The sequence below is a fragment of the Pyxicephalus adspersus genome, chromosome 4 (assembly GCF_032062135.1).
Source record: "Pyxicephalus adspersus chromosome 4, UCB_Pads_2.0, whole genome shotgun sequence".
Classification (NCBI taxonomy): domain Eukaryota; kingdom Metazoa; phylum Chordata; class Amphibia; order Anura; family Pyxicephalidae; genus Pyxicephalus; species Pyxicephalus adspersus.
This window is the reverse complement of record NC_092861.1, coordinates 148209752-148222384: the sequence shown is the minus strand read 5'-3', so window position 1 is coordinate 148222384 and position 12633 is coordinate 148209752. Positions and strand designations below refer to the sequence as shown.

The window sequence follows — 12633 nt, the reverse complement described above, 5'->3', positions numbered from 1 at the left end:
TGGACGATCAACGAACGACCGTACACACGAACGATGTTCAACGATCGTCGTCCAATCCGATCCGCCGGTCCGGTCGTTCGTTTCCAGCGACTTTCCTCGTTCGTCGGCGTCGTTGGTTACTTTTTTACAAACGATTTTTTGCCCAATCGATAGTTCGTCGTTCGATTGGAACGATAAAAATTGGAAGTGTGTACGCACCTTAAGGGCCCTGGATCCTCCTCAACCAACAAGGGCTAAGAACAGTTTAAAATGTGCTCACTACCCTAAGAGAAACAATCCTAAAGACATCTCCTGCTCTGAGCGAAATGGATCGGTGGTTTGTAAAGCTCTCCGCTGCAAGCCTTGGGATCAGAGTGGGATGAGGCTATAAGGAAAGCTGTAGAAATATTATAGAAATATTAGGAAATAATATGGATAATGGGTTCATTAATAAGCAGGATTACTTTAAGCCTATACAACCAGAAAGCACTGAGGATTATGAGGCTCCCTGAAAGTTGATGGATAGCAGTTTTGATTAGTTTGCATCTGAAACTGGGACTTCCAGTTACTGTAACTGTCTTGGTTGTTCTGTAGCTAAATTCCTAATACACGATTTTGCCATTAAAACCAATAATAAATCTTATTATTCGCTAAATCCTTTTTTTCTAAACCAGTTGTTGGAACTTTGGTTTGCACCTTCCCCTGAAGAAGCGGGACATTATCTGCGAAACGTGTTGGGAACTATTTTTGACATTTTCTCCCATTTTGGAAAGCTGAACATTTTTACAACCCTTTGGTATGTTGCAATTCGAATGGAAATGTACTAATTGTATTATCAAGTTCTTTGTTTTAATTAACTAAATAGGCTTCAAGCCACCAACACCTTTTTTTGGCTCCACCATCTAATGATAAAGCAGTGAGCCTAATTGGCCTCTTACGATCAAAGTTTCCTTGTTAGATTTCCTTGGTTTGTTACAGATTATGATAAAATAATGGCTCCTCTGGCAGGATCAATAAATCTTTGTTACAGCAGGAGTCTGCATATATGTGTCATTTTTATTTTTTGCCTATGGATACACTTCACTTTACCTATTCATTTAGTTATATTTTATTATAATTGTATTATTGTATTATTATTGTGTTATGTTACATCAAACTAGGCTCTATTATACAGGAATACCTTGTAGCGCCCTAGATATGGATGTCTCCCGCCAGTGATAAGCATGTCTTCATCTCTATCCAGCATGCACCGGACAGGCCGACCTGTCCTAGAACAGATAGATGTTTTCAGTCCGAAAGAACAGAACTGCAGAACTGCTAAGGTATCTCATCCTTTGTAATCATTTTTTATAAATAAAAGGCCATATTTGTGTCTCCCCTCCTCACTAAATCAACAACAACATCAATTTCCATATACAGGAACAACATGCAAAAGATTTACCTAATACAATACACTAAGCACTAGAATCAGTACATTGGAATATTAACAAATTCAACCATAAATTAACCTATTTTGTATTAAAAACTAGAAACATCTGTTACAAAACATTAAACATTCTAAATAGAAAATATATTGCCAACCCCTTGGATTGGATATAAAAAAATGTTGTGTCCTTGGTATTGGTGACAATAGGTAAGTACAAAGTTTTGACTTAGGTAAGATATTTCTAGACATGGTTTCACTATATGAAAGAAATGGAGATGTTCTAGAGCCTGGTAATGGCTGTTTGAGTGAGTCTTGTTGTTCCGACGCGTTTCAACTCTTTAGGCTTCTTCAGGGAAAGGTTTCTGAGAAGTGAGGTATGGAAAAATCCCCCTATAACCAATGAGGACCCCTTATTCCTGCCAAGGATTTAACGTTATAACACCTAGTAATGGTGTATGGTCTCAGGGTGAGGAGGGGATCAAATGTCAGTCCAGGAGAGATGAGTACGTGTCATGCTCGCTCATAGGTTAGATGGGGTACTGGAAGGCAGAGCAGAGAGCTCACACTAGGTGATTTAAAGTCTTGGAATCCAGTTCACTGGGGTTAGATTTAGGATAAATCGTAGGAAGGAATAAGGGTTCTTCATTGGTTATAGGAGGATATTTCTATACCTCACTTCTCAGAAACCTTCCCCTGAAGAAGCCTAAAGAGAAACGCGTTGTGACAACAAGACTCACTCAAACAGCCCTTAACAGGGTATGGGATATCTCCAGTTATTGCATACAGTGCACCTCTGTCTACAAATATCTTCCCTATGTCAAAACTTTGTACTTACCTATTTCTTAACTCATAAACATTTAAAAAAATCTAACTTCATCATTTTGCCAAGAAAACCCTACTCTATTTGTTATCACAAATACCAGCGACACAAAAATGTTCTATATAGATATGTGTCCACCATGTTTAATCATCATGGATAGGGAGGACCATGTTGAGTAAAATGAGGTTACAGTGGCTATACCCTTGGTGGGATCTGCTCCCATCACTTTTCCTTAGGGCAGTTTATTTTGGATCTACTAAAACCCATGTGAGCAAAAAATCACAACTTACTTGTGAGCAGCCAAAGCCACAATTGTAGAAAGCACAGAACTTCTGGACTCCTTTCCTCCAAATCCTCCGCCTAACCTCTTTACACGAATCACGATCCTGCTAGATGGCACCCCTAGGGCGTGGGAAGCAAGTACCTAAAAAAGGTCAAAATAACTTGATGGAATAAACTTCCTCTATTGATGGCTTTACCCTAGAGCAGAGGTCGGCAAATTTTTTGGCCACCAAGCCATTTATGGGATGGGCGGGAGCACACTAGGCCGGACCCACCTTAATGGCTCCACCCACCATCAGGGAACGGCCCCTGAAGTGAAATCCCTCTCCTCCGTATGCATTGCTTTGTATGATTTACCTTCAGGGAGCGTTCTCTATTTACCGCAGTGGCGAAAGTATCAACCCCGGCCGCCGTAAATAGGGGAGCAACTGCAAGGGGGCGGCACCTGAGCTCGGGCTGCTCCGGAGCCCCCCTCTGGCCGATCCGCCGGCAAGCTGCCGGTTGCCGCTGCATTAGGCCTGATCGCCCAGGGGGCGTTAGGCCGGAATGAACTACCGGCTAGGCCGTATATGGCCTAAAGGCCGGAGTTTGCCGACCCCTGCCCTGGGAAGTCAGTTCTACCTTCAATTTACCAGCAGGAGGGTTTTAGTTGGTTATCCTGACCCCCGGAATTAGACATCCCTGAAATGTAGCCAATTCTGGATAAGGCTATTAAAGGACATATAGCACAGCCTTTCTCGAACTTTTTAACATGGGGGAACCTTTGAAAAAACTTTCCAGTATTCAGGGAACCCCTTCTATAATTATTTTATCCACAGATCGCAGTATATTAGTGTGGTGGTCAGTGGGAAGAATTCCTCCTACATTGCTGGCTATTGGGAAGAATGTCACCCTTACAGATAGTCAAAAAGATCATTGGGGTCCCCTAAACCTGAGAGGTGCAAACTGCTCGTTGCTCCAGGAACCCCGCGCAACCTCTGGAAGAACACCAGTTGAGAAACACCAATCTAGGATGTAATATTTGTCTTTCCTGTGTTAGTTCTCAAAAGTTTCACAGCTTACACAGGGTTGAATTTATTCTTCTTTCATATGAAGGTGAGTGGGCGATAGTCAAGCCCCAGTAATGTCATAGGAAAGGGGGGGGCTCTATTAGGGAGAGCAAACAGAAGGTGACTATATTTGCAGAATGGGTGTTGGTGGCATTAGGGTCACCCTGTTGCTGTTTCAACAACCATAAATCAAAAAAGAACTGCACCAAGAGACGAAGAGGCAGCAACAAAATGACAATATCTGCAACGTGAATTAACAATTTTTTATATTTTTGCCTTGTCTGGCCCAAATTGTTGCAATTATGTGATAGTTCCATAATCAAACAAGAACAGCTCCATATTTACTGAAAACAGGGAGTGACCAGATAAAATCTTAAACATTTATAGTATCTATCACAGAACTGTACAAAACCAGCTCCAAGAATATCCCAGCATTATGGGAAATAACTATAGGTAACCGCTATAAATGTTTAGTATTTTTATCCACCCGCTGACATGTTTGTGATGGAGATCCAGTACCTGCGTCTCCGTCGTATTCTGCGTGGAAGCATAGAGCTCCATCTCGCCATCCTCGCCCTTTGGTACCGCAATACAGCAGTTTGTTTCCAGGTAGAAGTGTTCTTGTCCTCCAATATGAATCTCTCCTGCAAAGGAAATTAAAAGCAATTTATTTAATCATTTAGAAATAATAATATGTATCCACGTGAAAAATTCCTGGAAGGAAATGGTAAGAATCTGAGCATATGAAGGAGATATAAACTCTAAAATTGATGATATTTAGTTTGTGATGACGGTGGATCATGTTCTTACAATGTGTGCTGGGATTGATGTTTGCAGCAACTATCATCACAATTACTATATGATCATGGCCTTTTGCAGTGCTGGGTCCCAAGGTTTGAATCTCGGCCCGGACACTATCTGCATGGAGTTTGCAGGTTGTCCCTGTGTTTGTGTGGGTTTCCTTCGGGTACTCCAGTTTCCTCCCACATTGCAAAAACATACAATTAGTTTAATTGGCTTTCAAAATTGACCATAGACTGTATAATGACATATGACTATGGTAGGGACATTAGACTGTGAGCATCAGTTCATGCACTTTTTATATAAATGGTCACAAATTCCCACAAATCTCAAGAATAGCCTACCAAAAGGCACCAGCCCCTTTCTTGCTGTCTATGTTGCTCTTGGCAATTTTCCTTTACTTTCTGTTTGGGGAAGCCATTGTCAGAAGACAAGGAATTTGGCTAAACATCTCTGAATAGCAAGGCTGGAGAGAATACACTTTCATCAGTTAAGCTGCGTGATCCAAAAAACCTGGCATGGATTTGGCCCAGTATTCAAAACATTTGCTAGCAAAAAGCTAATGACTTTGAAGAAATCCATTCCAGGTTTGCTGGATCACCCAGCTTTACTGATGAAAGTGTATCCTCTCCAACCTAGTAAATCAGGCCCATAGATATAACAGTCCACACATGCAAAATGTAGACAATGCAAAGCTTTGCTACTTGTCTCACCTTCAATGATGTGATCGGCCTCCTGGAAGCCCTTTTCAATATTCCCATTTTCAACCTTCTTGATAGGTGGATAAAATGATTGCTTGTCTATAGCTTCCTAGGGTAAAGCAGAAAGAATATACCCAAATAATGCTGAACTTCATAATGCAGAAAATTCCTACAACACATCAAAAGATCTATAATACTTTGTCAAAATAATCCACAGATCATGTTTTCATTCCCTCCCATCACTCACTCCAGCAATTGTGATAACATTAAGCTCTCCAAGGCTGGAGAAGATACACTTTCATCAGTTAAGCTGGGTGATCCTGCAAACCTGGCATGGGTAAAATAAAAGTGATTTTCTATTTGTTACCAATAGTTTTCATTCCTAGACAGGATCCATTCCAGGCTTGATGGATCACTTGGGTTTACTGATGAAAGCGTATCTTCTCCAGCCTTGGAGAGCTTTAATAAATCAGGCCCAATGTCTATGTGTGACTATTCCCATCGTATTTGAAAGACAGCCCCACTCGGGTATTTATCAGTTAGGTCTAAAATGACTTAAAGTGATCCACTAGGTTATGCAGGGCAGCCATCAAAATGGTATTTGGTTTGGATTGGTGGTAGGGCAGCCTAGGAGCCAAAAGTTAGGACTTTTACTGTATTTTTACCTACACATCATGGGCTCAATTTATAAATGATTCCCCTGTCAATTCATCTGAAATTCACTGAGAAGTATTCGAATCTCTCATTTCAGTTCCTATTAAAACAATGACACGTTCTGCCACCTAGTGGCCATTTTTCAAAGCGCACAGCTGTCACAATAGGAAATGCTGAAATTGTAAATGAAAATTATGTGCGAATTGTCAAGAGAATATTTTATAAATACCTATGAGTGCCTCTGTTTTTATTAGTAAACAATGCTACAATAAAATCCGGAAAAGTTCAAATCCTTCATTACACATGTTACACTATAACCAGTTACCATTATTCGATGTGCACATGAACTGCCAGCATAAAATACCAACTGGTGAATTGTGCTAAGTAGGCAAGAAATGAAATGAATCATATAAGTATAATTGCTAGCTGAAAGAATGCATCATACAATAATAACATATGTGGGAGTAGCCAATGTCTTGGGGAAGATGCCAATTTAACTTACAAGATCACATCTAACATACCTGTATAGTAACAATTGGCTCCAGTTCTTCATAGGTCACCTTCACAGCTTTTGCTGCCTGTTGTGCGTGTTCCTGAGTATCAGCAACCACGGCACCAATCATATGGCCAACACAAGTCACCTGTTGGAGGAGGGAGACCAATCAAATCTAAGCTCCATTTACCCAAAACTAAAAGATGATGGAGAGTCACCTCAGGTATTGTTTCATTTAGAATCCATGTGGGTATAAATGAATGCAGTTTGGAAGAAAAAAAACTTTTAGACCTATATAAATTCTTTTCACAAATGTTCTTGTAAATAAAGGAAAGGAAAAGTGCAGATTCACCTAGAATTAAATGCAAGCTCCTGTGCTTTGCTTTCAAATCCCTCCACAGTTATTGTCCCACTAACCTTTCTGACCTGGTTGAAAAATCCCCCTTAACCGCTCTCATCACTCCTCCAATGACCTACTAATGACTTCCTCACTCATAACCTCATCACACGCACGCCTCCAAGACTTTTCTGGAGCTGCCCCGATTCTCTGGAATGGTCACCTCGTCCCGTTTAGCTTGCTCCAACTTTCTGCTCATTTCAAAGAGCGCTCAAAACCCAACTCTTCAACCTCACCTACCCGTCTTCTTCTGTCTCCTAAACCCTCACTACTTCCCACCATTCCATATCCTCCTCCTATTGTGTGATACTTCCCCCTCCTCTTAGATTGTAAGCTCTTTGGGACAGGGTTCTCCCCTTTTCCTGTGTCATTGTCTGTATCTGTCTATCATTTGCAACCCCTTATCTATGTACAATGTTGGTGCTATATATATACTTTTTAATAATAACATAAGATTATTAGGACTGTCAGGAAGCCTAACTTTACCAAAAACTGTTAATGCATTTTGGATAGATTTTACCTTTGCATTTGTGATAAAAATGGGCTGTGGAAAGTGAAGATTTGTGAACACAGCATGTGGGGTTCTGCTTACCAATTCTTCCGCGAATATTGTTTCATCATATCTGACCCCCGTAACATTACTCCCTGGAATATCTTTTGGGAAAAGGAAACACACAAATCCAGTTGTAAGCTGGGCTTCTGACACGTCGACTGAGCTGTAAAAAATGGTATAAAATTTTACCAAAATTTGTAAAAATAGAATTTTATTGTTTCTATGCAGCACTTATGACAACTAGTCCAACATGATCCTGCAAAAGGATGAATTCCTAAATCGAAGACGTTGACTTGTCATTAATAACTGCTATAATATATTTTCATTTCTTTGTTGCATTTTTATTCCTGATCTCCATCTACAGCCCCAACAAGTCTATATACACTCCAGCAATGGCTGCATGGATAGGTGTTCTGGTAGTTACAACAGCAGAACATGCCAGAATATAATAATGATATTAGTAATAAAAAGTCTGTTTTGTTGCTGTTGGCCAAGAACAAGGTTTATTATTGACCCCAAAGGTAAATGGGACTATCCAGTGGGTTAATAAAATATCAGGAGTCAAAAGTGGGTCAGTACATGTCTGTTTCAAAACGTGATAGATCAGTGATGGAAAACCAATTTAGGTCATATAGTCCATTTAGGGATCAACACCACTCTTTAGTACTGAAGGTTGGTAGCAACTAGACCAGTGGTCGCCCACCCTTTCGGACCCATGGACCACTAAATGCATGGACCCCGAACCACTCATGTACGGGGATCCATGTGTCACTCAAACTTCCTCCAGAGTGATGTCAAAATTCCAAAAGCCGACCACTCCGCTGAGCCTGTGATCCGTACAGGAGACATGGTCCTTAGTCCTGGCCGATGTGCCCCCTCCAGCGGGGTCTTTCTTCTGACCCAGCGGGGGGGGCGTACCAGCCAGAGCTGCGGAGCACCAAAATTTTCTTGCGGACCACCGGTTGGCGACCGCTGAACTAGACAACGATTCTTAGGGTTGAGTTGTCAGCTTCCCATGAGAGCAGCCTTGAGGTATCTATATTAGCTATGTGTATACCCACCTCAAACTCTGTTGTAGAGTCACTGTGTTCACCCAACCTAAACTCTGTTGAATAGAGTGAGTGGGCCTGATTTATCAAAACTTTCCAAGGCTGTAGAGGATACACTTTGATCAGTGAACCTGGGTGATCCAGCAAAGCTTGAATGGATTTCTTCAAAGTCATTTGGTATTTGCTATGTTTGCAATGCAAATTGTATGAATCCTGCACCAGATCTATTCCAGGTTTGTTGGGTCACCCAGCTTTATTAAATCAGGGCCAATGTGTTCACCCACATCAAACTACATTGAAGGGATCCAATGAGTACACCCACCTCAACCCCACACAATAGCAATAGTGCCAAATAACTAATTGCTGTTCATTTGCTAAATATTAAGCATTTACATGATTATTATTCTCCCTTATATAATAGGAAAATAGTATATTAGAAAACGTTTTCATTTTTAATATTCGTGAAGGGGTTAGAGAGATGAAAGGTGTTTGGGTCCCTTGGCCTATAACACAAATGACAGGTGAAAAGCACATTCACTGTTCTGATACAACCCACTCCTTACAGTAACTTAGCGTGAGCCTTGGTGCTGGTTATCACAGCCAAATACAACTCATTTTCATAATGTGGGATGTCATCACAATAGACAGCTTCTCCCGTTGCTTGTTTCATGGCTGAGAGGTGCATGATGGGGCGTCCAACAAAATCCTCTGGATTCTGCCCTGCTGGAACCTCCTAAAAAGAAAATAAGTTAAATTGTATTTCTTTCACCATTCTAATTAGGAGGAATTTACTGAATTTGAGACTAAGGGATTAGCCCCCAGCATCTTTAAAAACCACCAAAAATCCTTAAAGTGTTAATAAAGTCACACTTTGCAAATTCATGCTTCAGGCAGGTGGTTATTGCAGAAAGGGACAGGCGACATAACTTCTGCAATAACTTTTCTTACCTGCCTGATCTCTGCCCAGATTGTCAGGAAAACCTGGAAAACCCAGCACATGCTGGGAATGAATGAACTCTTTTTCACCTGCATGGGAGTTATGCTATCCTGCGATGGATTCAGCATCAAGATAGCATCAAGGAAGATAGGCATCAAGGAAGATAGGACGGGGATAGGTGAGTAGCGGGGGTTTAGTTCTGCTTTAATTTTCTCTTCTTATTGACACATTTCACCATAAGGGCTAATTTTTATCCAAATTTCTGGCCTTTCGGTTTCACCCATACCTTCCTGGAACATTGCCAAAAGTATTTGGTGTATATTAGTTATAAAACATTCATAAAACATTCACTGCAGGGAAATCTTCTGGAACTATATGTTTTACATTACAGCCTGGTCTGAATGAATAAGTGATCCAGCCATACCTGATGGAACTTTGTCAGCTTTAGGGTATGGATAAAGATCTTTACATTTGCAGTTACCTACTTCTATTTTCCCCCCAGTAGTTACCTGAAACAGCTGCACGCTAGATGGTTCAAGTTTGTGGAACAGTTCAGTGACGCTTTCATAATTCGGAGGAATCGTCTCTTTAATATTATTCTAAATCAAGAATATCAGAAATAAAATACCAGTTATAACACCAATTCTGGAATACATACCATTTGTGCAAAGCTCTAACCAAATAATTAATACTCCCCAAATAAGTACCTTTTTGACCCTCCAGTCTTTCCTTCAATCTTGCACAGTTGCACAAATCCTCTATTGAAATGTCATTATTGTGATTTCACTGCACACTGTGAATGTCTCTGCATTAGAAGCTCTTGTTTAGGCATGTCGAACTCTGGCCCGGGGGCCAAATCTGGCCCCCAACGTCCTTTTTTTGGCCCCCAATGGAATCCAAAATATGAACTGCAGCTGGCCTGCCACTGCATTGAAATAGCGCCGCTACTACAACTGGCATCACTCGCGTCTATACACCAGCGGGCTTTCTGCCTATGCATGGCCCCGCATTGGACTGTTTTATAGACGCAAATAATGCTGGGAATTTTTGTAGCGGCGCTATTTCAATGAAGAGGAAGGTGCAGCGGCGGGCAACTCATTGGCCCCATCTGGCATTTCCAGCACTTCCCCTCAGCTGTACTTTTCCTTACTACTCCATGGCATGTACTTGAATGGTTGGATTTTCATAGAAGAATATTGTTATTATTATTGTTAGCCTGTGCAAAAAGCTTACCATTGAAATTTAACTCAGAAAGCTACAAATAGAGATTAAAAAAAAATGCCTATTTCTCTATTATAAGCTTGTTCCAGATTGAATGTGAAGCAAAACCTCTTTGTTTCCGTATGAAAAAGGTTTATATCTGATGAGAAGGAAACATTTCCTCAATTTTTTCAATAAATTTCAAGGTTGGCCCGCGACTTTGTCTATTTTTTTATTTTGGCCCTCTGTGTATTTGAGTTTGACGCCCCTGATGTAGCTGGTCACATGGAGCCAAAGTAATTTCCAGGTTGGAGGACAGCAAGCTTATTCTAGATACCTCCTTCCCAGCCTGACTGCCCTTAGTCTGCCCCTTTTATTCATTAGATTTTAGTTTTTTTATTATGAAGGGTCTGAATCACATGGTGGCATTACCCTTCATGCCAAGGCACCCGAGCCATGAGTTTACTTACATTCCCATTCCATTCTTGTTCCAACTTCTTCAGAACGGTGAGATAGAATTTGAAGAAGAAGCTTAAGGTCAACGTCTGCCGAAATTCCACCATTCCGCCTGGAACACCGGGGGACAGCGTCATCTCTTTGGAGAGGAGGCGGCAAGCATCCTGTAACAAACTGTCATTCCATTCCCTGCATAGATAGAAAGGTGAATGGATGAAGAACATTCTCTATCCCAAACCTCTATGCCTATTTACAGGGTATGCAACCTGGTGCAGAAACAGACACTGTTACCCCTAGGATCCAATCAAGATTATTGTTCTATTTAATAGATGAATACAGTTTACCAGTTCCACCAGTTTTGGTAACTGGCAAACCCCTGTGTGTAAAACATGGCAGTCCAGCTGAGCTCCTTGTGGACCAAATTTACACATTTTGTTAGAATTATCCTTAACAGACAGCAGTAGATTGATGCTAAAATGTTATTTTTTGGCTAGAACTGAGAAGTTTTAGAGTCTCGGGTTTTATTGTTTTCCATATTGCTACAAAGATACAGGAATCTCTTTTCACTACCTATCAGGAATTGCTGATTGAGCGTGTTTGAGATCTATACTGGATCTGATCTCCAGTTCATTACCTTCCAGCCAGTTCCTTGCAGGTTTCTTTTGCTAGAACAGTGACTGGAGCCATTCCTCCATAGCTGATCTGGATCTTTTCCACCTGAGGATTGTCTTGTTTAAACTCAACCATCATTCCAGTGGTAACAATGGCAATATCGTCCTCTCTCCGTGAGGCTTGTTTGAAAGCGGAGAAATATTGCCCCTGAAAAATCATCAATACAGCTGTTAGTGGGATTTTTAAAAACTAATGTGCATTGCAAAAAAAAACATTGAAAATGATCAGTTAATGATCCTATTTCACTGGTTCAATGCCAGATATAGTAATGTTGGATGGGACCTCCATGTTGGAATCAAATCCATTTCGAACTATCTAACCGCCAATAATCAACAGGTATTTGTATTTAACAAAATGTTTTATTGGTAAATTTAACAGACTAAAAGGGATAAAATAGGTGAAGTTTGAAGATGACTTCCCCATTTGGTTTATTCATTCTCAGTATTTAGTTAAAGCAAATACAGATACATTTGACCTATCTTCCTGATTTTTATTATTAATATTATATTATTAATAATAATATTATTATTATTATTATTATTAATTATAATAATAAACAGTAACAAATAATAAACAGTAGCTATTTAGCATTAACATATTACACAGCTCTGTACATTAAATAGGGGTTGCAAATGGCAGACAGATACAGACGTGACACAGGAGGAGGAGAGGAAGAGCTTACAATCTAAGAGGAGGGGGAATCACATACAATAAGAAGGTTAAAAAGGTCAAGAGGGTAAAAAAGCAATTTTAAGCTGTTTTTCTACACATGCACAATTCCTAGAACTCACCTTTTTTGAATATGGGATTTCAATAGAGAGGAGAATCTCCTGGGGATTTAATATTGTTTTTCTGTATCCGGTAAAGAAATTTTCGTCCATGTGTACAATCCTTTCATTGTCTGCAAATACAGTTTTGTGACATGTAAGACAGACTGACGATTACTGGAAGTCACACTTTACTGCCATTTAAGCGACGTGACCTGGCAGCTGTGGCTCAGTGGTTAGCACGCCTTTGCGGTGTTATGTCCCAGATTCGAATCTCGGCCAGGACACAATTTTCATGGAGCCCATTTGGTGGTTTGGGATGTATGGCCAGTTCACTATACAAAGAATTACCTTCAAACTAAAGACAACATTTTTGTTGATGGACATTTACACCAAC

General features: G+C 40.4%; 1 protein-coding gene across 1 annotated transcript in view; it reads right to left on the bottom strand.

Moving 5' to 3' along the window:
• Positions 1-12633, bottom strand: part of XDH (xanthine dehydrogenase) — a gene marked incomplete at its 5' end in the record, with an annotated part of 44091 nt that overhangs the window by 16377 nt on the left and 15081 nt on the right. Inside the window, 11 exon segments of the mRNA XM_072409958.1 lie at positions 1160-1247; positions 2516-2649; positions 4076-4200; positions 5071-5167; positions 6234-6353; positions 7195-7318; positions 8768-8937; positions 9651-9740; positions 10812-10986; positions 11432-11616; positions 12261-12370. Coding sequence (XP_072266059.1) covers positions 1160-1247; positions 2516-2649; positions 4076-4200; positions 5071-5167; positions 6234-6353; positions 7195-7318; positions 8768-8937; positions 9651-9740; positions 10812-10986; positions 11432-11616; positions 12261-12370 — 1418 coding nt within the window.